General features: G+C 41.0%; 1 protein-coding gene across 3 annotated transcripts in view; it reads left to right on the top strand.

Moving 5' to 3' along the window:
• Positions 1-25183, top strand: part of CLIC4 (chloride intracellular channel 4) — a 31154-nt gene extending 5971 nt beyond the window's left edge. Inside the window, exons 1-6 of one of the 3 annotated variants that reach the window (XM_074162221.1) lie at positions 3106-3255; positions 12324-12433; positions 18034-18159; positions 18599-18705; positions 19943-20124; positions 20922-25183. In XM_074162221.1, the coding sequence (XP_074018322.1) occupies positions 12378-12433; positions 18034-18159; positions 18599-18705; positions 19943-20124; positions 20922-21086 (636 nt within the window). In that variant the 5' untranslated portion in view covers positions 3106-3255; positions 12324-12377 and the 3' untranslated portion in view covers positions 21087-25183. Of the gene's footprint in view, positions 1-3105; positions 3256-5366; positions 5409-12323; positions 12434-18033; positions 18160-18598; positions 18706-19942; positions 20125-20921 lie in introns of those variants that run through there. The other 2 variants (XM_074162223.1, XM_074162220.1) reach the window with 2 other exon arrangements.
• The last annotated feature ends 288 nt before the right edge of the window (positions 25184-25471 follow it).

Genomic DNA, 25471 nt, shown 5'->3' with positions numbered 1-25471 from the left:
AAAAAGACCCCTGGACTGTCGTTATTTTCTCACCAGCGTGAGCATGTTCAGGTTCTCTTTTAAATGAGACATTTATTGTGATGGGACTAACGCAAGGCCTACACATTTTGACAAGAGTGCCCACATCAATTCCAAGTTCTGGCTGGGCTGGACATACCACTTAGAAGTCCACAAGAACTACTTTTAAGACTGGATAACTGTACTTGGCAGTAATTGGATTTGTTGTCTGGTTTTTTTTGGTAGATGTTCTTTTTTGCCCTACAACTGATAATTGACTGAGCAGGGCAATTCTATAAAACCTTAACAGCCTGGAAGAAAGTAAGGTGTTTTCATGGGAGAAAGTGAGGTGGTTTTGTCTGCCAGTGGAGACACTTAATTTGTCTAAGACAATAAACTTTAGTTAAGATGGTGGTTGGTTGCAAGTTGACTGTCTGTGGAAGAATGATTTACATCTGTACTTGTTATCCATCTAATTTGGTTTTTATCTTCAAAGTTCTTTGTAAATAACCGGTAACAAACAGCTTATTGTCCTAATCGAGGGGTTTGGGTTTTTTTCCTTGCATAGTCTTCGCTTCAGAATGATATAGTTCCGCTCTTAAAATGGATGCTAGGAACTCACTCTGTGCTCCTTTGGTGTATTAAGAGTTTTTATTTAAGAGTATTTTAGAGTGAACATTTTAACACCTAAAACCCCCGAACCCAAAATGATTATGCTGCCTTGATAGGAGTTTAAATAGAGCTTTGACTTCAGGAGCTTTAAATCCTTTATTTAGAATGTTTTTTCCCTGAAAAAGATAATAGTTAATTTTTTAAAAGCTTGTTTGGAGTTGTTTGGTGGTTTTTTGTTTTTTTTTTTTTAAATCAGATCAAACATACATTTCTGGCACAATCTGATTTTTAGGGCTCTGAATGCCATGTTTGTTTATGCTGCAGTGAAAAACATAAGATGAAGTGCTCTTAATTACAAATGTCTTTGTGTGTGAGTTCTCTGAGAGTTCAAACTTATTCCTTGTATTGTTGGGTAGACAAAGGGCAAGGAGCTTTACCCGAGGAAAGGAAATGACTTAGTTCTGTGCACTGCATAGCCATATTAGGTATAAACTAAATATAGCGTGTAATCCAGGAGTGAAGTCATATCTGTATATTTTCATGAGAAGAGCTAATGAGATCAGTCAGTGCTACTGGATCAGCTTCAGAGTTTTCTGGCTCTGTGAAAGCATTACTATTTTGGCTGGAGCTCGATGGTCCGTACTTTGGAGAGCTGCTTTTCTTAAATAAAGGAAATAGCTTTTTACGTGGTTTTGTCTAAAAATAAAATCAAAGCAAGCATAAGTGTATTGCTTTAGTTTCAAAGTGATGTATTAGCCGCCCTAGTGAGACGTGTTGTACTGGAGCTTAATGAGATAAGGCAAAATGTCCCAGAGGAGGAAGTTCTACTCTGCAACTGAAGAACTTGGATACCATCTCCTGAGGGACGTAGAAAGACATTCGCAGAGGAGGTGCCTTTTAGTAACTGAGTTGCACGGTGCTGGCCTTGGAACAAGGAGCTACAGCCTTCCTCGAAACCTCTGTGCTCCACCTGCTCTAAAATAAAAATTCCAACGCCGGTTTCAGTCTAAGATAGTGTTTTTCCTTGCTAGAGCTTTTGAATATGCTGTTAGCGGGGGGGGGGTACAGGTTCCAAACTGCAGCTCTCTTTCAGTGAGTTTTGAGAATTTGAGCAATTTTCGGTTCCTTGGCACATCCTTCTGTGGACGTGTTTGAGTTCTGATCTGGCAGCGGTTGTGGTTTTAGCTGGATTCCTTATTTTATCAGAATTTTGAAGCTTCCAGGTGATTGCTTTTGGGCTAGTTTTTTTTGATGTGAAACTCATTTGGGTATTTCCCTTGGGCTCTCTTGCCCCCGGGGGGGGGGGGTGGTGGGGGTCTGTCCAAGCCAGCCTGGGGACTCGAATGACCTGGCTGTTGGTAGAGAAGGAGCAGGGCACGGGGGGGAAGTTCCTCTGCTCATCTCTCCAGCTCGCTGCTCATCTTCGCTCTGTGAATTAGGTTATGAAATACCATAAACAGAGCTCTTTGTTTTTCTGTCCTGCTGCAGCGATGCACGTTCAGAGCTTTATTTGAAGAACTCCTAAATGCCAAAGATAAAAATTGTACTTGGTTGTCTGAGCCCCAGTGACAAGGTTTGCAGTTCTTTCCCGTAATTTCTATAGATGCTTCATTATTTGGTGGGGAGGTTGTGGAAATGGGTCTCTTGGGCTGTAGCCAAAGGACACACTGTACTTTGTTAACAAATTTAGTAAGTGTGGGGAGAGAGAATCATTGTCACATACAGTGCCTGTTCCAAGTTTATATGCAAGGTACCCAAAGGCAAGTTTCAAGCACTACGGAAGAAACCCTTAATACTGTATAGTTCATTGCCGCCTTACAGTTTTCTACTAGAATATTGCAAGAATGTGTCAAGCTGTTATGCAGCAAATTTTAGCCAGTTTGGTTCCGTTTATTTTATTGAGGTTTGTTACGACTGAATCACTTGGTTAAAGGTATTACCACTGGAGTAAGAGGGACAGAAGAGAGGCCAGGCTTCTGTCATTAATGAATAATTTAATTTTCCTGTCTCAGGCTGGGAGGTGGTCATGTGTGTGGCTGTGCACAGTAATACCAAGGTTTTGTATTCATGGCGTTAAGCTAATTTCTTCAGTGAAGAAAATGGTGATTAGTATTTAGTGCAGGTTTTGATTCTGCCTCTTCAGCTGATTCTCCCAAAGGATGAACATGGGATAATTTCTTTTCTCCAAAGAACTAGAAGTCCTTAATTAATTTCTACTGAATCGTGAAGTTACTTGAATACATCGTGAAGATCCCGTAGCTTTTTCCAAAAGCTTTACAGTGAGAATTGGGTAGCGGTATATACGAGAGGTGCAGGAAGGTGTAGAAAACAAGTCTGCTGATTATTTTGTTAGGAATAGCATCACAGGGCTAAAAATAGCATCATCCTAAAATGGTCAGTCAGATGTCAAACACAGTGGTGGCTTATCGGAAAAGTAATGACTGAAGAGGCTACTTGAATGGGCTGATAAAAATTCCTTTCTCTGGTTTAATAGTCAGATCTCAAGCGAATGCAGGGAGTTCAGATCTTTTTTTTTTTTTGCTTTAACTTTTTTGAGTTTACAGGAATTTCAGCTTATGTGGAAGATGGATTGATTATAAATGAAGCAAAGATGCTACAGCTTGTCAAGAGGCAGTGGTGACTAAGGTTGCTTTTTCTCTGGGTGGGGTAGACCTCAATCAGCATATAGAAAATACAGACTAATCATTTTAGGCTTTTTGTATTTGCAGTCAGTTCCAGGTATGAGTGCTGGCCTTGTGCTTTTTATTTTCTTTTCTTTTTTTTCTTCCCCTGTGTTTTTCTTAAAGGACTAGCTATTTAAGATAGCAGTGATTACCTAGATTGTCCTGTAGAACTAAAATTGGGGGTTGTGCGGTGGTTGTGATTTTAGAGTTTAAGTCTAACATGATGCAGTGTTACCAAGTTCCCCTATAAAGGCTAAATAAAGGGGTTACACTAACCAGTTTTGTTCGTAGGAAGATGAGACTGTGATATAGGTGCTATAAGCTTAATTTGGTGCTTTCTGTGGTCACCTGTGTTCCGTTTGGAAATGACTGTACATTCTCATTATGTGCCACCTCAAAATAAGAAAATTTCTTCCAGGAAATGAATGTACATTCATTTCCTGGAAGAAAATTTCTTATTTTGAGGTGACACATAATGAGATATGTGCTTATCTTGTCACTTCTTTTATGAAAAAAAGTTACCTTCTGAGTTCAGAGGCAGTTGAAAGGTGTTGGGGAGGTTTACCGTGGAGGTTGGTTAATAGTGACATTAGTGAACAAGATGACGTAGAAAAGGCACGATGCAGTGGTAGTGCCCTTTTTGCACTGCCTGAGGTGCTGTAGGCTCAGCTGCTGATAACACACAATATGATGAATTTGAGGTAATAGCTATATAAGGTGCCAAACTGCTGACCTTTGAGGTGATGAGAATGATGCTGGATGTTTTAGTTAGAATCTTCTTAGCTTTGTGAAGGAATTGCAGGAGTTAGCTTGCTTGTCAGAGACATTTAATAGTGTGAATAAATCTTCTTAATGGTTGCTACAAGCTTATTTTGTTCATAGACTGAATCTTGAGTGACTTTTTAACTTACGTTAGCAGTGAGTGAGTGAGATGGGTCTCAAAATACATTAGAGAAGTTTGTTAAGAAGCTGTTCTGTGGTGTGAGCTGGAATACAAGGACCTGGGCCTTGGTACTTAGGATAGAAGCAGCCCAAAGCTGTCCTGAGACTTGCCTTTGCTGCTGTCTCTTTTTAAGGTTGACATGGATTTTTAAATGTGCAGCAGGTTTTTTATCTATTAAGAAAAGGGCACCACAGAGAAACACAAGTGAGCAGGGGAACTGGGTACCCGCTGTGCTGGAGAGGTGAGATAAAAGGCGAACCAACAAGCGGAAGAGTCCCTTTCGTCTTGTCATCCCTCGGATTAAATCTGGTCGAACCAGATTGAGTTAGCATTGGAGTTCAGGGCTTGACTCTGGCTTGTTCCCTGACCCGCTCCTCCCATAAAAACACAAACCAGCTCCGTGCTCAGACTCACCAGTCTGAAAGCATGAGAAGGAATTGAACGTTGTGTATCGTAGACAACGCTTTCTCAGTCCTGATCTCTGCAATGTGCCACCTTGTCACCTGCTTTCTTCTTTTGAGTGATGCTTCATTAATATAGAATCATAGAATTGTCCAGGTTGGAAGGGACCTTTAAGATCATCTAGTCCAACCATCAACCTAACTCTGATAAAAGCCCATCACTAAACCATCTCTCTAAGCACTATGTCAACCCGGCTTTTAAATACCTCCAGGGATGGTGCCTCAACCCCTTCCCTGGGCAGCCCATTCCGATGCTTAATAACCCTCTCCATGTAAAAATTTTTCCTAATATCCAATCTGAACCTCCCCTGGTGCAACTTGAGGCCGTTTCCTCTTGTCCCATCACCTGTGACTTGGGAGAAGAGACCGACCCCCCCGGCTACACCCTCCTTTCAGGGAGTTGTAGAGAGTGAGAAGGTCTCCCCTCAGCCTCCTTTTCTCCAGGCTGAACACCCCCAGCTCCCTCAGCCTCTCCTCACAAGACTTGTGCTCCAGACCCCTCACCAGCTTCGTTGCCCTTCTGTGGACCCGCTCCAGCCCCTCAATGTCTTTTCTGTGGGAAGGGGCCCAAAACTGGACACAGCCCTCGAGGTGGGGCCTCAGCAGTGCCCAGTACAGGGGGACGATCACCTCCCGAGTCCTACTCCCCACACTGTTCCTGACACAGGCCAGGATGCTGGTGGTCTTCTTGGCCACCTGGGCACACTGCTGGCTCATGTTCAGCCAACAGTTGACCCACAGCCCCAGGTCCATTTCTGCCAGGCGGCTTTCCAGCCAAATTGAGACATTGGGAGCCTTTATGATCTCTTTTGGCTTGCAGGGTGAATGCTGACATAGAGCATCCCCGGAGCTCATCCATCTACTCCCTGCGCGCAAACACAAAGCAGTCGGCGTAGTGGCACCACACGGAGGAGGCGTTTGATTGGTGTTACATCAAATATGGTTATAGCCCTTTCATGGACGTAATTCTTTGCATCTTATCTGAAAACACTGCCCAGTCAATAAACAGCATGGAATTCTGTTTATCCAGCTTGGCAAGATAAAGGTCTGAGTAGACGCTGCAAGGATTTAGGCTGATATTACCAGACCGCTTTCAGTATCCATGTGTGGAACATTAAACCACTCCTTCCTGTCGTCTTTCATCTCGGGAGTTTTGAATTGCTGCATATTTTTCACTTGAATCACTTTGTAAATTTACCTTAAACCATTTCCTCTCAAAACAGTAATCCATACAGGATTATTACTAATTTACTTATTTTGTGAATGAGTTTTACTGTATGTGAAACAGGCAAGAGTGGTTGTTGTTTGCTCTTTTGTGGCAATGGGAAGATTGCTGAGTTCAAAATTCGAACAAACCCTCTGAATTCCCCCTCCCCCCCCCCCCAATCTGTTTATTTGTTTGAACATTAAATCTTCTAGACTTTGCAGATTTCTGTTTGGGGGAGTGCGGACGTCCTTGCTGCTGTAATCAAATAGCTCCAGTGGTTGTCTTTGGTGAAAGGTATTCTGTGAGATACTTCTAAAATGCATTTTTTTCCTTTTCATCCAAACTTTTATTTTTTCCCGCTTCTGGTATGTCAAATCTGGGAGAGATTCCCTTCATAGTTTTGCATAAATTAGGAAACGGTCTTCTAGTGTTCTGCCCTTTTCTTTTGTTGTATTTGTGTAGGCAGGGACTGAACTGTATTTCGATTCTCATCAGATGCACTTTGACTTCACTGTTATTTCTGCAGTCATTTGATCCAGTTTGGGAAAACTGTAGTGTGCTCCTTTTAACTGGTTGCTGCTTGAAACAATTTTGCAGTTCTGGGACCAAAGATTTCTAGAATTGTGGTTTACTCTCGAGTCTTTCCGATCTCTGCTGTATAAGGGCTTTGTGGCCTTTTAAGTGTTTCTTTGCTCGTCTATTTTTTTTTGTTAGTCTTTCAGTAAACTTCAGCACTACCTTGGTAAAGTAAATACGTGCAGGTTCTTGTGTTAGGAGTCAAGTTAATTTTTATGCAGCTGTAAAGACAAACATTTCACAATTAAAATGGATTTTTTTTTTTTCTTCCCTTAACTTGTTTAGCCGCTTAAACAGATATATGATTACTTATACTCTGGGGTTTTTGGGGGAAAAACAATCTCATTTGAATGAAATCACTGCTTCAGGGGAAGAGAAAGGGAGGAGGTGGCTTCCGCACTGGCTGGATCAGCAAAGCTCAATCTTCCAGACAGTGGGATAAGGAGACTTTGTTTTTAATTTATTTTTTTTTTTTCCAAGTAGCTGGCACTCTTGCATGGGCTGAGCTACTTGGCATTGGGAGTCGCCAGTAGTTTTACTGTGGCTCTCATAAACCAGGTTGACTTCTCAGTGAGCGTACTGATTTGTTTTACTGCCTTGTAACTCTTTCATTCTTATTTGAACTTGCTTTCTCATTTAGGTTGCAATTAAAAGCAGCCCTGGTTGTTTTTCATGTAATGCTGTAGGGTGAGTGCTATGGTGTATGTTTGCCCGGCTCTTTCTCCGTGTCACATGTTAACAATTAACAAGGTCTGTTTTGCTACGTTTTTCAGAAGTTTTTTTTAATTACAGTCAGTTTGTGATGGGTAACACAACTTCTTTCAAGGCAACTGGATATCTTTAGTTTTTTCTTACTGTGATAAACCCTCCGTGGCAGCTGTTGGCTTTTCAGGCTCTTGATGGCATCTCTAGCATGGCGGGAGTTGGCTGTGGGTCATGGTCAAGTTAAACACTGTGTTTGGCAGGGTCAATAAAAGCCAGGCTCTTCAGAGCTAGTTCACAGTCAGTATAATCCTTAAGCAAAATACTTAGAAGTGAAAAATACCATGTTTCCTTGCTGTGTGTGGTGGTGCAGTTTTTTCTGCCTGGCCCTAATCCATACAAGAGAAAACCTGGCATTCAGTGAAACCCAGACGTGTGATGATATTCTTGATCTTGGTAACTTAGTGATAACTTAGTGATAACTAAGTGATTAGTTAGTGATAACTGAAAATTAGCCCTAATTGTAGGAAGGTTGGCATTATTTAGCAAGAAAGATTTTTAGACTGGCCTTAGAAAGAATTCAAAATAAAAACTCAAAGCTTCTCGGTATAGAATAAGTATAATCTTGTTGAATTAACAAATAATTGAGGCTGACGTTAGTATGGAGAAGTCAACATTTAATATTTTCTTTACTCTGATGGTGACGGGGATTAGACACTGAAGATATCCTGGAATATTATGGCCTGAATTCAAAGACAAGGCAGTGACAGGTTTCTGGCTTCTAGTAATGGGCTTAAGCGGCAGTTGTTATATCATTAACCCCCTGCGTGGTTGTTACGTAGAATTTCAGAATATTCTTGCAATATTTAAAGGTTTACAGTTACTGCCAGCACAGCTCTAGTCAAGTGGAGAAAATCGGTGTCAGAACTGACTCTCGCAAAAACATCTACTAAACTTGTCTCTGTCTGAAAAAAAATCCTTCTGTGACTGAAGAAGGTGTTGGGTCGCCGGCGCAGTGCTGCTCGTGGTGACTGGTTGTAACGGAGCTGGGCTGTAGCTCCCGGTGCATCAAATATGAGAAGACAGAAAATGGGCCTCTCGGGCTAACAGTTACAAAGCAGAATTCCTTGGCTCAAGAGCACTGAAGCCAAAAGTTTCTTGGCGTTCTGACTGCATTCCTTTTCCAGTATGTGCTCGGAATAACTCGGGACTTTTTGGAGCAGAAGTGGGACAAACGTTTGAATGTAGACGTAAAAGTCTATGCTCAGTTTAGCTGTTCAGCTTTGAAAATGCATTAGGTTTTGTTCAAAGCACTGTATGTTAGTTATAATCCTTTCTTCTGATCCAAATAATCCCAAGAAGCCTATCTTGCTTAAACAAGAGCAGATGCTGGTTGTTGTTTGTTCATTTTGGACGTTACACTTGTGTTGGAAGAGAAGAAAAGTTTGGGTACAAGTAGCCATTCCAGCATTTGGCCTTTTTTGGTCCTTATTTGTCACTTTGGTTTTGGTATTGGCTTTGGCTTTGGAAAATGGACCTTAATGAAAGCCACAGTTCAGTGCTACGCCTTAAATTTTAAAGAGTTTTTTGTTCATTTCTATGCTTAAAAGTAGTTTTGCTTTGGTTTCCAGGTGGGCCAAGATTTCCTTTCTATTTTTTTTTAGTACAATAAACAAAACTGAAACTTAATTGCTTTTCTATCAGAGGAAGTGCGGTAAAGCTTAATTGGATGGGGGCTTTGCAGCGCTGTGCTGGTACTGCACGTAACTGGGGTGGCTTTCGTTTAAGTAGCGTTGTTGAAGTTGCCATAAAACTTGAAGACTGAGCTCAGTTCTGAATCAGTCATTTCTGCTTCAAAGTGTGAATTAGCCTGGGTAGTACAAAACATACTTTCCTTAAGCAGGATGAAGTGTAGTCCTTTTCAATATAATTTTTCAAAGGTAGGTAAGATCATAGAATCATAGAGTGGTTAGAGTTGGAAGGGACCTTAAAGATCATCCAGTTCCAACCCCCTGCCCTGGGCAGGGACACCTCCCACCAGACCAGGTTGCTCCAAGCCCCCTCCAGCCTGGCCTTGAACCCCTCCAGGGATGGGGCAGCCACAGCTTCTCTGGGCAACCTGGGCCAGGCTCTCACCACCCTCACAGCAAAGAATTTCTTCCCGGTATCTCATCTAAATCTCCCCACTTTCAGTTTAAAACCATTACCCCTCGTCCAATGGCTCTACTCCCTGATCAAGAGTCCCTCCCCATCTCTCCTGTAGCCCCTTCAGGTACTGGAGTCTGCGTTTTTCCCACATGCGAGATCTTGCATGTGGAAAAAAACCCAACCAAACAAAAAGTAGATGAGTATAAATCTACGTTGGCGTAATCTACCTGCAAGGAAATGTCTGCTCCAGTGTAACAATGGTGGAAAGTTCTGAAATATACACTGCTATCTGGAGGGATGACATTGCGGTTAAATATTAACGTCCATAAAATCATAGAGATATTGTAAATAGAGTGTGGAGTGAAGCCTTTCCTCATGTAAGCATCCTGTGGGGTAGGAACACATTCATCCATAGTGGCTAGAATCCTCCCAGCAGGTAATGTATGATAGAAAATTGTGGATTGAGCTAATACGAAGCAGAATGCCCAGAGTAACCAAACTGACTGCTTTATCCTGTTTGTAAATGCTCTTAGAATTTAGTCTCCTGAACACTGAGCAGTCACATGCCAGCTTTTAAGACAATCCAGTACCATTAATCTGCTGCAAGTTTTCCTTCGCTTTCCAAAGATAAAGGAGGCAATTTGTAACTTATGCCAGAAAGACAACTTTTTTTTTTTTTCCCTTTCAAATCTTCATTAATGACACTAATAAAAGTTTGAAGAAAAATGGCTCTACGTATTCTCCACAACGAAGTATTCAGGAGGGTGGTCAGCTCTGACAGGGGGGTTACTTGTAGAAATGAGACCATAAGCTTGAGGCAACCATAAATTGGTTTATGAATCCTGGTATTTATCGAGAACTATTAAAGGGGTCTCAGCCTTATCTGCAAAGGCACCGTGAGTTTTTAAAAAAGAAAAGAGCTTTCCGAATTTAAGACAGTTTCACTGAAAAGCTTTCTATTTCCCTGCTCTTTGAAAATCCTGCTGTTAGAAAATCCTACTGTTACTCTTCTTAACTTGCGAAGTCTTTCTTTATTCTCCCCCCTGTGGCCCCCACTCAGTGCGTGCCTGGAACTGGCAGAGAATTGAGGAAAAGGCAGTTCCTTTGCCTGAGTGTCTGAACCTTTCTGTAGTCAGTTCTGGTCCCGAAGCTTAGTTCTCTTGTGATGATGCTTTTTGTTGGCTTTTCTTCTCTTCCCGAGCCCCCCTCGCCCCTTCTTCTTTTAAAAACGCCACCAGTCAGTGCTCAGGCTTTGTGTTCAACCCTCCCACTTGTGCAGCTCCGCTTCTAAATACCCTGTGCTTAGTGAATGTAATTGTTTTCTCTTATTTTTCCGAGGGGTACAGCCAGCATATCCTACAATATGTTTTAAAAGGGCTTAGGAAACAGGTAATAGTCATGATGAAAGAACTGGCCAGGTTTTGAGAATTGTGCTGACTAAAATTATTCTTGGAAGTACTCTAATAATAATAATCAAAATCCTTTGAAACTCATCTAATGTAAAGTACATGTCAAGATAATCTGACATATATGGCTTTTTTAACTACTGAACCGGTTTTCAGAGGATTGAATTTTATAACAAGATTCAAGGTTTCGTGGGTCTAATTCTAGCCCACTAAAAACTAAAATTTTCCAACTCAGCAATACATACTTCATTGTCAGAGCGATCATGAGACGCGTGCCATCACTGGCTGCCCTGGAGTGGCTTACTGTTGCTACGTAATGGACCTTTGTTGTGGTAGGACAAAGACTTATTGATAAATTGCCTATAAAAAGTGGCTTTGGAATATTACTTTATTGTCAGTGAAGTCTGTATGTACTCACAGTTACGTCTCTCCTTACAACACCTGCGATCTGAGAGAGATTCAGAGTTCCTGGTTGCAGCTGTAGCACTATGCTGAGATACAAGCAATAAACTGGAAGATGACTACAATTAATTAGCTATGCCCTGTAGAAGGAGGAAAAAGAATAATAAAGAGCAAAGAACAATATTGACATTGGAATACTGCCATCAAAAGGTGTGGCTGCTCAGAGGAATATGATCAGCTGCCCTTCCTTCAGGGCAGTTGGATCAGCTTAAGTGTGAAAGATAAGTTATTTTGTTATCTGAAATCTTGTTCTGATAGATTTTGTGAGCAGTTGTTAGAGGAGATGGTGAGTTAATAAGTTAGCTGACTCCATAAACGTGCAGATTTCACTGCAATAAAATCCTGGCTGTGTCTGCAACAAAAAAAATCATTGGAAGGTGCAAGTATTTAAAAAAAAAAACCACCAAAAAACCAACAACGAAATGATGCGGAAGTCACAGAATCACAGAATGATATGGGGTTGGAAGGGACCTCTGGAGATCTAGTCCAGCCCCCCTGCCAGAGCAGGTCCACCCAGAGCAGGTTGAGCAGGAACGTGTCCAGGTGGGTTTTGAATGTCTCCAGAGACGGAGACTCCACCATCTCCCTGGGCAGCCTCTTCCAGTGCTCTGCCACCCTTAAAGTAAAGAAGTTCCTCCTTATAGATGGAACTATTATTATAGGTGGAACTACGTTTAGATGGAACGTCTTATGTTCAAGTTTGTGCCCGTTACCTCTTGCCCTGTCACTGGGCACCACTGAAAAAAGACTGGCTCCATCTTCTTTACACCCACCCTTTAAGTATTTATAGGTGTTGATCACATCCCCCCCTCCTTGCAGTATGTAAATACACAGTATTTAGTGTATCTAAATATTCTGAGAACATTCTTTCTGCATTACGTGGAGATACCTTCAGGATATCTGGTCTGGGTGCGTCTGCTGGACTTTGAAAGCAAAGGCGAGTTCCTGCAAGACGATCCCGGGTTTGACTGTGAGCTTGTTAGTTCTTTGGAAGAGTTAGTGATGTGAAGACTGTACAGGCACCAAACCCCGTGAACTGTTACCGAGTCTGATCTTTCAGTACTTGTGAGCGTGTGTAGATGGTGTAGTCCTGCCTTCTAACGAATGCTCTGTTCTCTCCCGCAGGCTGGCAGCGATGGCGAAAGCATAGGAAACTGCCCTTTTTCGCAGAGGCTGTTCATGATTCTTTGGCTGAAGGGAGTGGTGTTCAGCGTCACGACAGTTGACCTGAAGAGGTAAGAAATACTTGCCTTATCTGATAAGGGAGAGTACGGTATGTTGGTGTAGCAAATGTTTGTTTGGGGCTTGTAGGTCTTGCATAGCTTATTTTCTGAAATTAAAAAGAAAATCTGCCCTCATAAATGCCAAGATTCAACCTTGATGTAAATGGTGCATACGTTGATGGTTATTTATGAACGTCTGTAACCAAAAATAATTGGTCTGATAAATTATCTTGAATTTGTTAAATTCAACTTCTCCTGTAAAACTAATAGCTGATATGAAGTCTCTTATAACTGAATACTGAACCCTCTAACTTCACATCGAGACCCTGCAAGTGAAGTGGGTGTTTTATATCAACCAATCTTTGACCAAATCTCCAATGGTTATAACTGTCACGAATAATGGGCAACCTACTCTGCTTTTTAAAAATTTCAAGATAATACTGCTTACTATGCAGTAAGAATAAAAACATCGTAAAAAATATCTGTCCATGAGCTAAATATGAGTGAAATGGTAGGAATGAAATATTTTGCCTTCGTATAGCGTTAGCCAAATGTGCCATGATGGTGCATGTCACCTAAATTGCAACTTCTCCATCTAGGAAATGAATACCTTAGTGGATAAGAAGGGTGAGATGTGAATCCAGGAGACTTAATTTGGATGGGTGTATTTTAGAAGTGGTAATGCTAAATTCAGCAGAGGCCTTGTGTTTGTTTTTGGTGTGAAGTAATGTTTTCACAGCACTAATGTAGTGTAATGTTAGTCGCTGAGCTCTCTGGAGAGAGGAGAGGCTGCCAGCGCTTACAAACCTTATTTTCAGAAACAAAGCCAATAGAAATATACAGTGTTCTCCAACGAATCAAGCGTAAAATGTGTAAGAAAGAAATCACCCTGAAAGATTTAACCTCCTCTTGTAGTTTTTTTTTTTTGAAGGAGGTGACTTGTTTTGATTTTTAAAAATCACTGAAGTTGCTGCTTCAGCGCTGGCGACTGGAGTTAAATATTTCCATGTGTAGTGAGGCCAAGGCCGAGCATTCAGAGGGGGAGAAAGTGACTTTTTTGTCAGCTGGGTGTGCATTTGTAGCAGCTCAAAGGTTTTCTCTGGCCAATCTGAGAATTTTACTGCAAGTATAATTGTTGCTGCCAGCACACAGAAACCAAATATATCATATCTTCCCTTTAGCACCGCGTGTGGTTTGTGGAAACCTCAGGAGCTGTGCTTGCGCCCTGTGGGTAGTTTGGGACTTGATGGCGTTATTTAACCTACTGCAGTTATTGGAGCAGAGGAGGGGGAAGAGAAAAAGGTTAAAAGAGACATTTTTATACTTTTTCAGTATTTTTACTGCGGAACCAGTCTGAGAGATACCATTAAAATGCCAAAGATCCCTGATGAACTGACTTTATTTGTGTCCCTTTGGGAACTTTGAGTTAATTGGATGGGGGAATGGGATGTAGGACTAACTTTTAGAATATAAATTGGCTGCAGATGTTTACAATTGTCCATTCCTACACAAGAAAAACTTTCTTTCAGTGTTTTATGGGTTGTTTTTTTTTATATTGGGGAGGGGAAAACATAAAATAAGTGCAAATGAAAAATGCATGGGAGTAGGTCAAATGAACTCTACTTTTTTTGTTGTACACTGAATATTTTTTCTGGTGAAGGAAAAGCAGGACCACTGAAGCTAATTCAGATTTGAATAGGTGTTGATAGAAACTTAATTCCTGTTATACTTCTATTTAGAACTTCATAAATACATATTCCACATTCTGGATTGTCTAATACCTAGTTGTAGAATAATGGAGCTGCAGAACGTCACATTCGGTGAACTGCTCAAGTGGAAATGTTTTACACCAGATGGTATAAAATGTATTTTTTTTTTTTTTTCCCCCATTAGCATTGCCAGGATGATAAGAGGTGCTAGATGTTGCCTTAATACTTCTAATACCATCACAAGAAATATCTTTTACAAGCACGTTATTCAAGCCAAATTCTTTCCGTACCTGTTAAAGACAAACTTGAAGAGCTGGGTGGTGATGGCTTTAAGCCCCTGAATTTATTTTGCTAGCCAGAGAAAGAAAAAGGCTTTGCTTCCAAACCACCCTTCTGCCTCACAGCCTAATTTCTGCACGACAGCACGGCGAGCTCTCTCTGTTTGTCAGGCTTAAAAGGTCATGGTTGGGTACAGAAGTTCACAAGTAACTTGGGACACAGGAAAAACTGAGTCTGATTTGTCTGACTGTGTGGTGTGTATTTTTTTTCCCTTCCATAATTGCATCGGACATCATACTGCGCTAACAAAAGAACGTTTTGCAGTTCTCAGTTCTATTCTTAAGACACAAAAATATGCACATAGGCAAACGAAGTGGGACGGATCGCCCTTTCAGAGGAATCGTGCACTTGTTGCTTCTGTTTAGTCAGACAGAGGCTTTATTCTTTCCCTTCTCAGAGGCAACGTTTCAGCGCTCAGAGATTTGACGTGTTGTGGGGACTAGAGCGGAGTTGCAGTACAGAAGCCGTTTGCTGGGCTCGTAACACCGTTCAGGGCCAGCTTGCGTTCAGTTAACTTTTGAAATCCTATTTTGTACAACTTTATTGTGTGGTTTTACAATTATGTTGACAGACAAAGATTAAATAAAGAGATTAGTAAATATTAAAGACTGCCCAGAGGTGAATGCAACTTCAGCAGTGTAAAATACTGCTTGGGAACCGGAGACAGGGTTTTTCTTTTTTATTGCTGGTGTCTTTTTTTCCACGTTACTCTTCAGACACTCCTTGCAGTACTTGTGTAATTTATAAATCATATTACATTTGGGGGCAGGCTTTTGTCTGATCTTCAAGAAATTATTTGAATGCTAATTGCTATTCTGGTTTGTGGCAAAGCCATGAAATGTTTACACCTTAATTCTGGTGTTCCAGAGCCTGCCCGCTTCATTAGCTGGTGACAGCTGGATAGTTTGGGATGTGGCCCTGCCTCCAAATACCCCAGTAAACTTTGGGGCAGGTACTAGCTATGATGGAATTGTTTTGGGTGGTTATAGAAGTTTTTTGGGTTGTTTTTAAGTAAGTTGTCCAGCTTTATCTCCAAAGTAAACTTCACTGTAATGTTTTTAATTGCCGCCTTGTTTGACTATTAAGGGTAGTTGTACTCTGAGCCTTTTACGGACATTCCTGTGTACTTGTGGTGCTCTAAAGGCTGCGGCTTGTATGTGGTAAACCAGGGTTTGTTTATCATCTACTGGCAAGAGCAGCAAACTGGCAGTCAAACCCTGTATTATGTTTGGGCTTTGGCTGTGGGACGTTAATCTCTGCTTTCTTTTCCTTGGAGGATACAGGTGGTCTGGCTGGAGTGGGAAGAGGGGGTAATAAAATGCTCTGGGATCCTTGAGATGCGCCCTGATTCTTTGGGAAACTTTTTTTGGTTAGTTCATTAGACTGGTCTGTTTCTGAAATGAAATCTTTCCTTTGATAGCATTACTGCAAATCCGGTGGTCTTGCCTCTGTTTGTTTTTAAAATAACATTCCTTTTGAGGAATTTTATCTAGCCAACATGCGAAATTGGAAGTGAGCCACGATGACTTCCTGCAATTGTTGTGGGTTACAAAGCTGCATTTAAATGAAGTGTTAAGCTACTTAAAGCATTAACCGATGACAGACTTTAAATCCTGAGAGTAAGAGGGCGATGGCAACTGTTAGTGAGAAATAACTTCTTGGAAGCTTTAAAATGGAAAATGGTTAAATTCTTGTATTAGTAAGAGTTCTGTCACCTGGCTAAAAGCAGAGTGTTTAATGTTCTTGAGTATGAAAATCGGTTTTCTCGTTCAGTTTTCCATATAGTGCCAAGTGCTCGGATCTGTCCCACGTGTGCTTTGGCAGTATATGCTGTTGGTGTTTGCCCTGCTTAAAATGCTCAGCAATGGGCAGGATGTGAAATTCTGGCAGGGCTTCTTCACTTGAAAAGCAACGTTTCTAGAGGATAAACTTGTAAACTGTGCTTAGTTTCCCAAACCTGAGTGCTCTCCCTGAAAACGCTGGTTTCTCCTACTACCCTGCGCGACCATGGCCGTGTATGTTACTAACCCAGTTTCTCCTCCAGGAGGATTTCTTGAACCGGTACCCAGTAAATCCAGTTGGTGATGCCTGGTGCTGGCTCAGAAATGTGGCTGCATCGTACAAAGTACAAACCTGGTTCAAGGGTTAGGGCCCCGCTTGGATTTGTTCAAACAGTAACAAAGGGGCAACTTTATCTTGGCAAACTCTCTGCTGGTTGAGGTTGGTTTGCTGTTCCTCACCCAGCACGGAGCCGGCAGAAGGTGCTGGGCGTCCTGTAGCTTGTGCTGTGCTCAGCATGACTGTAGTTGTATGGTCATGCCTCATCTAGACAGTGGCTACCTTCGGATATCGACACACAGGGATGAGCTGAGGAACCAGGAATTGCAAGCTGTCCTCTAAACCATGGAGAGGTTCCTCGAGACGTTAGACTGTGTCCTTCTGAGCAGTTGCCCTGGACTGTAGTCAATAGTTTCATCAGAGGGAAGTTGTAAGTGCTGCTACTGAAGAAGTGCCAAGCAGTGCTGTCATTTTATTTCTGGTTGCGCCAGCCTGGGACTAACTAATGCTGTCATGATTTACTGGGGAAAAATTGGCTGCAGCTTTTTAGATGATGCTTTGGATTTTATAGCTTGTAATGAATCCACATCTTGTTATTGACTTCAGCTTTGCATCTGAATCTGCTGATGAGGCAGATGTGAGAGCTTTACATTAAAGGCATTTTGGGGTAAATGTATATGTGCAGCTGACACATAGGCTTCTAAAGAAATCCCTGCGGTGCTGTTCCTTGTCAGCACAGCATCAAGGCACGACTAGAGGAGAGAGAAGCCAATTGCTTATAAAATAGACTGGTTTAGCTTGATAAGGGTTAGTATGAAAGGAGCTGGAGTGAATAGCGAGAGGTATTGCCAAAACTGACTTAAGATTTAGAAATGTCTGAGTATTTGAGCTTGATTCTCTTTCTCTTGTGTCTAGTCTTACTAATGCAGGGGATCCTCCTCCCTTTGCCCAAGTGTGCTGCTCCTATTTGTGAATAGTTTTGTCACTGGAGAAAACACTAAACATCGTTTTTTAAATGTGATGTTTAAGCATCTGTCAGCTTGTCTAGAACCAGGTTCTGTTTGCACATCAGAAGTGGTTTATACACACTGCTCTATCTCAGACTTGCTTATTTCCAGAGAAGCTCTGTGTAAAAGGGGAGGATTATCACTGATCGCAGATTACGCTATATATAAACTCTGTACTGCAGGTCTTGGGAAAGAGAGAGAGTGTGGTGTATATATGTCCCCCCCACTAATCAACATTATATTGACTTGAGAAAAAACATAGCCAGAGGTAGGAGGAAGCAGCTGGTTTTAAGTATTTGAAATTAATTGTTATCAAGTATATACTCAAAGTGCTAATCAAGCTGTAAACTCACTTTTTTAAAAAAAGAAAGCAAGTGATATCTTTTTAAAACTGCAAGGACATGAAAACTTCAGGCAGTGCTTTTGTGATTGTAGCAATGAAAACTGGGGTCATGGATGTCCCGTGCTTACTTCTGTACTGGTTTGTATTTCACCCTAGGAAACCAGCAGACCTTCAAAATTTGGCTCCAGGCACTCATCCGCCCTTCATCACCTACAACGGTGAAGTGAAAACAGACGTGAATAAGATTGAAGAGTTCCTGGAAGATGTTTTGTCTCCACCCAAGTAAGCGTGAAAATGATAATTTCATACCTTAGATTAGATTTCTTACCTTAGATTAGGAAAACCCCTCAAAGTGGTTTTTCTGCACCAATTAAGACATTCTTCAGCATCAAGAAACTGAAGATTAGACACTGAAAATAGCTTGGAGTTCTTGCTTGTCCCTCCAGTTCCCCCATCTGTCTATTAAAAAGTGCTTTGGTATTCCTCGGAAAAGTGATTAAAAAGTGTTGGGTTTAAAAATCTTAACTTAAATGGAAGTGTGTGATATTACACTTAAGAAGCAAATCCTCCACGTTAATCTAATTGAAAATGGATAAATTGGCAAAAGTACATGATGTAGAATTTTTTTTTTTTTTAAAAAAGGGCTGTTTTGTGCTCGTTAATATCTGACGAGCATCATTCTGTAAAATGTGCTGTAGATCTTCTCCTTTCTGCTTTTTAGGTACCTGAAACTTTCACCAAAGCATCCAGAATCGAACACTGCTGGGATGGATATATTTGCCAAATTTTCTGCATTTATCAAAAATTCTAGACCAGAAGCTAATGAAGGTGGGTGACTTGGGGACCGATAGTTGTGCCCACGTTGTTTTATTATCTTGTGCTTTTCAGAGCAGCTCGACTGTGAAGTGTCTGACAAATATTGCTGCGTGTTGATGGACGCTTGAGGGAGTAATGAATTAAACCTGTGGTTTAAAGTTAATGATTTGAGACAAAGTTTTTAGCATTTCCAAAGAGAACTTCAATTAGACAGTGTTCCATCAGAATTTAGGCAAGGTTTGTAGATACATGGATTGTAAGATATCCCTGGCATTGAAACATCTCAGTTCAACAGCCACTTAAAACTCTTGAACTAAGTAGAAATGATTTTTAACATCCAGAACCAAATTCCGTGCCGAGTTTATGTCATGCCCCAGTGGTTGAGTTTCCACGTGTTTGCTGCGAAGCCATTCTCTGCACTTCATTATCTGACCTTTGTAGGATTGAAGGCTCCCTGGGAATTCGGAATTCCCAGTTAAGCTTAATTTGTGTTGCTTTATTTAAAGGATTAAGACCTTTATGCGGAGCGAACATAGTAGATGGAAGGAGAGAGGTCAATGAGATAAAGAATGCACGATTAGACCTTTAAATAGTTTGGTACAAATCTTTTGCCCTCGGTGTGCTTGGAGGGAAAACTCAAGCCAGGGAATGCGAATGCCTTTCTGCTGTGTTTCAAGTGGAGAGAGGCAAAATATTTCTAAACAGTGAGAAATGCTTTTCGATTTTGTGGGGTATGCTGCCCTCTGCTGTTGTGCTTAGTCCTGGCTGTCGGCTGAGCATGTGACGTTAAACAGATTACCTTTAAATGAATATAAACCCTGGCATAGCTTAATTCTAATTAGCTTAAGCCAGTTAGGAATAGCCTTAAGAAACTGACATAAGCCACTTTTTAAACCAAAAATAAACGCTTGTGGACAATCTTAGAGTATTTTAAATTAGTGCAAACTCATGTATAAGCCAGGCTTTAAATAACCTGCATCTGTGTGGTGTTTTAAGGGGTTCTAGGTTGATTTCAGTGTTAATAGTGACCACGAAGGCAGCTCAGGTGGTAGCATTGCCACAAAATTTGTACAAGGGTTAAAAATCCTTCAGTATACGGCACGTTCTGGGTAGTACAGTGATGAGGATTTTATTTTTCAGATCTGCTACTAATAGCAATATTCTGAACGATTATGTGCTTTGAAATTTGTGTGCTGTGGTTTGGTTTGGCTTTCTTTTTTTATTCTTAAAACTGTTCCTTCCTCCGCAGCCTTAGAACGTGGCCTCTTGAAAACCCTCCAGAAACTGGATGAGTATCTGAACTCTCCTCTTCCTGATGAAATAGATGAAAATAGCATGGAGGATATTACAGTTTCTACCCGCAAGTTTCTGGATGGCAATGAGATGACATTAGCAGACTGCAACCTGCTCCCCAAACTACACATTGTCAAGGTAAATGCCTTGTGTGGCGTTACGGGATAACGAGGGGCAAAATGCTTATGGGTTACGACGTTCTGGGGTCCAACTAATTTCAGCTGTTTGTAAGCTCCTGTGTTAAGTTTAACTGCAGTATTAACATCGTGTACGATTTGGGTTATTCCCAAATTAGGGATCTAATTAGGGGTCTTTAGGGATAGAGCAGTTGAATTCAGCGAAGGTGTGAACCGTTAGATGAGTTGGGTGGCAGATGATAAAATGGCACAAGCTGAAACCGATTTTTCTGCATTGACCAACGTGGTGACAGAAAGAAGTTGCAACTTCTAAAAGAATGAGGCAGGAGGAGGAAGATGAACATCATGTGGCAGTTAATGTTTGAGGTGGATGTCTTCTCACAGCTGTAGAGAAAACTGCTCCATTAGCCACAAAGTAAATTACAAATTTTAACACAAGGATTGTATTAAAAAAAAAAAAAAGTCAGAAGTCTAGAAAGAGGTGGCCTGGGATAACTAGAGGAGTGAAGATGTGCCTTTATAATCCTGGTTGGATTTCTTTTTGCTGTCTCCCATGATCTTTGTCAGTTTTGTACTGCAGATGGAGCCACAGATTAAGTTTCTGCCTGGGTGCAGAAGCGTTTCCTTTGGTGAGGACAGTAACCCAGCCGGAGCGAGAGAGCGCTGCTGGGCACGGCCCGGAGGGGACGCTTCTGCTGCGTTTAGCAGTGACTCTGAGCTTAACGAGGGAATGACAAGGGGTGGAAAAGTGGTTGAACTTGAAGGATGTAAATTCATAATCTAATTCTTTTGTTCTAGGTGGTGGCCAAAAAATACCGCAACTTTGAGATTCCCAAGGAAATGACAGGGATTTGGAGATACCTGACGAATGCTTACAGCAGGGATGAATTCACCAACACCTGTCCTGGAGACAAAGAAATCGAAATAGCGTACAGTGATGTAGCCAAGAGACTCACTAAGTAACCAGCACCTGCAAAAGAGATGACTTCTTGCATATTCCATAACAATGCTTCTAACAGACTGCTCTTTTCATATAAGATAGCAATTTTTTTTGCATGAACTTGCAGTTATTCAAAGTTATGGTGGATAGACCAGGTACAGTAATTACCTAAAGTTTGCAGACTTAATTATAGGCTTGTTTTTCCTTACCTCCTTTCACAGCAAGTTTTGAATATCATTAATGCAGTTATGTTAATATTGCACTGGGGTAACTCTGGATTCTTCAGTGTGAAGAGTTATCTTGCCCCTACTACTTTTCTTTGCAAACGTTTGGTCCCTGTCTACGAATTGGTTTAGGATCCTGTCTCGCTATATGGTACAAGGAATATTTATGTATTTTGGAATTTACTGCTTTTCCAGAAGGTCTATACACAATTGTATCTGTGACACACTGAACTGTACCTGCTCGTCTATCCTATTTACGTATAGAAGGGAACTTATTATCCAAAAGAGCCATTTGCAGAATATTTGGCAATGTTTTTAAAAATAATTTCTCTTGGATTTGGAATCACGATAATGGTTGAGAATGGACTCAAATGGGAAATTGGGATTTGAATGACCTCAGACATCAGGGAAGTCTGAATCCAGGCTGGAGCGCTATAGCAGGAAGCTCACAGTTCAGAGTTAGTATTTAGTTGTGTCTTCAAGAGCTTGATGAGATTTAAAAAAAAAAACAACACTCTTTTTTTAAAAATTGGCGACCTACATTTGTCCCAAGTTCTGAGTTGCAGCGAACGAATAATTGTCAGGATGCCCTTTAACATCACGAAACCAGAAGAACTGGATGCTTGCCATCTGTTCACCTTAAAAATTGCAAGTGGCTTTCTTTTTGGTAGTTAAGAGCCTTTGTTTTTGTATAAGGTCTTTCTGGTGATATTTACTTACAAAAAATCTGTGCTGTCATAAAGTACCTGTAAACATTAGTGTCCTGGTTGATAAATAGCTACTGTACACGGTGAATAGCAGTGCAATGATTAGTGATGCAAGACCCAACGCCGAGAGCTGTTCAAGTGGGAGTCTTTCTGGGAACTTTTAAAAGCTGTTTCTTTCCTGAAGAAAGCTAAAGTGACCTTTAAAGATAACATTTGCCTTAAATTATAGTATGCTTTTTGTTTTTTTTTCCCTGAAAGGGAATCTGTTAGTCGCTCTTGTAAAGAATGGTGCGCGAAGTCCAGTCCTTTACATGGAATTTATTCAAATTGCTTGTCTGTGCACCTGGGCTGCAGTTTTGTGTAAGCGTAATCATTGCACTACTATACAGAATCTTTATACAGCAACACTGAGGAATAGCACTACAATTTTTTTAAAAGCAATTTTCAAATATTTCTAAACCAGGGAATAGTTTTCTTGTTTAAAACTAATGATTTTGATGCATGAAATAAACTGATAGGTTATTTTTAAAAGACCATCATAAACAACTCCAAAGAATGCTAGACTTATATGCCTATTTTTTTGTAAAGATACTTTTATATTTAACTGATTTTAGAAGCTGGAAAGTGCTATTCCTGGTAGGTTGTTCTTGGAATATTTAACATTCTGTAATAACACGGAAATGCTCACATAAACACTTTTATACACTAATTTTTTTTGGTAAGCACTGGCTTTATGAAAACCAGCCTGACTTTTCTAAGCGTCCTGCTTTTGCTACTTTATATACCCTTTGTTTGACATAGAAGAGGTAGATACAAGATCCATTATTTGTATACATGGCTTGTGGTGCCTTGTCTTGCCTTCCTAGAGCTAGAATTCCAATATAAAGGCAGTTAGCAATCCTGTTACACGTCTTTTGGAGACAACCACAGATACACTTAAACCCTATGGTGATTTTTTTTTTTACAGGGGTGTTTAGGCACAGAAAGAAAATTCTGCAGAGCGACCTGGTTAGGAAAAACATAACTGTAGCCTTTTAATAATTACTGTATTCTAATGTCACGTTCTCATCCTGAATAAAGTCTCTCAGCCATAATAATCCTCTGTAGGGGTTCAGTCTTTGCTACAACGTGACATCTAGAAAAAGGACTGACTTCCTTTTTTGTTAGATAACATTTTTTAATGACACATAGGGTAAAAAAAAACCACAACCCAACACTCATTGGTTTGGTGCTCTTTGCCATCGTGTAGTTAGTTAACCTTTAAAAATACGGGAAGCAACGTGATTGTGGGCATAGCTTTCTTAAGTTTTTAATTCTACTTTAAAACCTAGATCAGGATGGCCCTTGGAAGTTGTCTGAGGTCGCAGTAATGGGGCCTCACTCCTTTTAAAAGCAAATTAGCCCTTTCGTGCACACTTGAGTACAGCAGGCAATTTATGTGCATATGAGGATGAAAACACCTTCTTGCCATTCTCTGGGTGCGCGCTGCCTGCATGTCAATGCACCCAGCTTGTTAAAATACCAGGCGTGTTGTCTTTTAATAGATAATATATTCTCTCTACTTTGTAGGCAATCTTCAAAAATTGTAATACGTTGTATTCAGCATTAAGTATTATAATGATTGTGTCTGAAAGCTTGTAAACAAAGGTAAAGCTCTTGCTCTAACTAATGGATTTCTTATCTCAGTACAATGGAGTGTTGAGCGTCGGAGCCTTTCCCTTATAGGTGGAATTCAAATGAGGACCAGGTTAGCGATTCCGAAGGCGGTTCCCTGCGTGAGAGCTGTTAACTGTCCTGTGCGAAAGGAGTCGGGTTCTTTTAGGCTTCCTATTGCGGGGTTGTGTTGTGGCAGAAGCTGCCGGGCTCTCGCTGGCTCCAGTCGAGGAATCTCACGGCGAAGGAGCAGCTTCCACCTCCGTCGGGTGATCCCTGCGGAGCAGCCGAGCGGAGCCGGGGAGGTGTGTAAAAGCCGTAGCGTCTGGTGTGGGTAGAGCACTTTCATCTGGCCCCAATCACCAGCGCTACATTAATTAAAAAAGCCCTTTCATAACTATGTAAATTCTTGACTTCTGTCAACTTGTTTACAATCTGATCTTTAAATGCATTTTTAATTTCATCAAACAGCAATTAATCTACCCCCTGTTTAAATTTAAAATGATGCTTCTAGCCCCTTCTACAATTTAAAAACAGCAGTTACCCTTTCAAGTAGGCATTCCAGTTTGCAAGTTGGTTGCATGTATTAGCATGCTGAATAACTTACTTTATTCTCAAGCTGAAATATGCTTAAATTCCCATTAAAACAGGTGACTTGTGTATTTCCTGAACAGAAAGGGAAAATCCATCATCTTCACCCTGGTTTTGTGTGGGCGAAGAGATTATACTATATGCATGATTTTATTTTCTTTTTTTTCCTTAACAAAGCTCTCCTTCTTGAAGAGGTTCCTTCTGTGTAAGAGCTGCCTGTTGAACAAGAGGCATGTGAATTCTGAAATAATTTCATGCACTCCAGAGCTTTCCCGTCCATCTGCTGGTCCCTGCCGCTCTGTGTAAGTGTCCCCCACGGACGGTCACGGCCACGGAGCTCGTACGTTTGCATTTTCCCATAAAATTGGTGTTTTTTTCCGCAATGGGCATGTCTAAACCGATTGAGAGTTGCGTGCAGTTCCATGATAAGAAGAGAGATGTAATCAAGTTTTTATGCTAAAGTAGCAAATTAGCATTTCGTATCAAAGGAACACAGACATGAATAAATTGAAGATGCTTGAGCCAAACCCACTGATGCCTATCTCGATGCAGAACAAAAAGTGGCCAAGTACAGTCAACTTTTTTTTTCACTCTTTGCCACTCGGAGCACTATCTGAACGCGTCCAATTAATATTTTCAGAAGGAGGCTTTATCCCAAGTGAAAAAATATTTAATCTGCCTCAGAACCTGTGCCACCAACTATTAACATTTTGTTTCTGGAGGGCTTGGGGCTGGGGGGAGATGTGAGAATAGTGGAGCAGAATTGGCTATCGAGACTCCCGGGAACAGGACATCAAGAATTGGAGCATTGTTTGCAGAAATACTTGAAGAGTTGATACAATTTATTGTAGTTTGCTTATGTCTTTCACTCTCTGGAACATCTTTTACAGATATACCAGTATACTGCTGGCAGCTATTGTTAAAAATAAAATTATATTTTCACTACCAAGCAGATCTTTCTCTTCTTTCTGAAGACCACAGTTCTCGGTGTGTGTAAGCTCCGGCTTGAAGGTGCTGTGCTAAACTACAGAACGCGTCTTTGTAGCAGTTATAGTCTCGGTTTTTGGCCTTCTGGGTTGGTTTTTTCGGCAATGGTGTGATTTAAGGCAGAATACCTGTTGTTTCTGACACTATAGCTAGCTGCTGTGCCCCTTAAAGGACAGGTTGAGAAATAATGACTTGTCCTACAGAAATTATGACAAGTAGGTGGGTGGTTCTTCGCATTCTGAGTAC

Source organism: Numenius arquata, chromosome 21 (assembly GCF_964106895.1).
Source record: "Numenius arquata chromosome 21, bNumArq3.hap1.1, whole genome shotgun sequence".
In the NCBI taxonomy this organism is placed as follows: Eukaryota; Metazoa; Chordata; class Aves; order Charadriiformes; family Scolopacidae; genus Numenius; species Numenius arquata.
The sequence above is the reverse complement of the archived record's forward strand: the minus strand, read 5'-3'. Positions and strand labels throughout refer to the sequence as shown.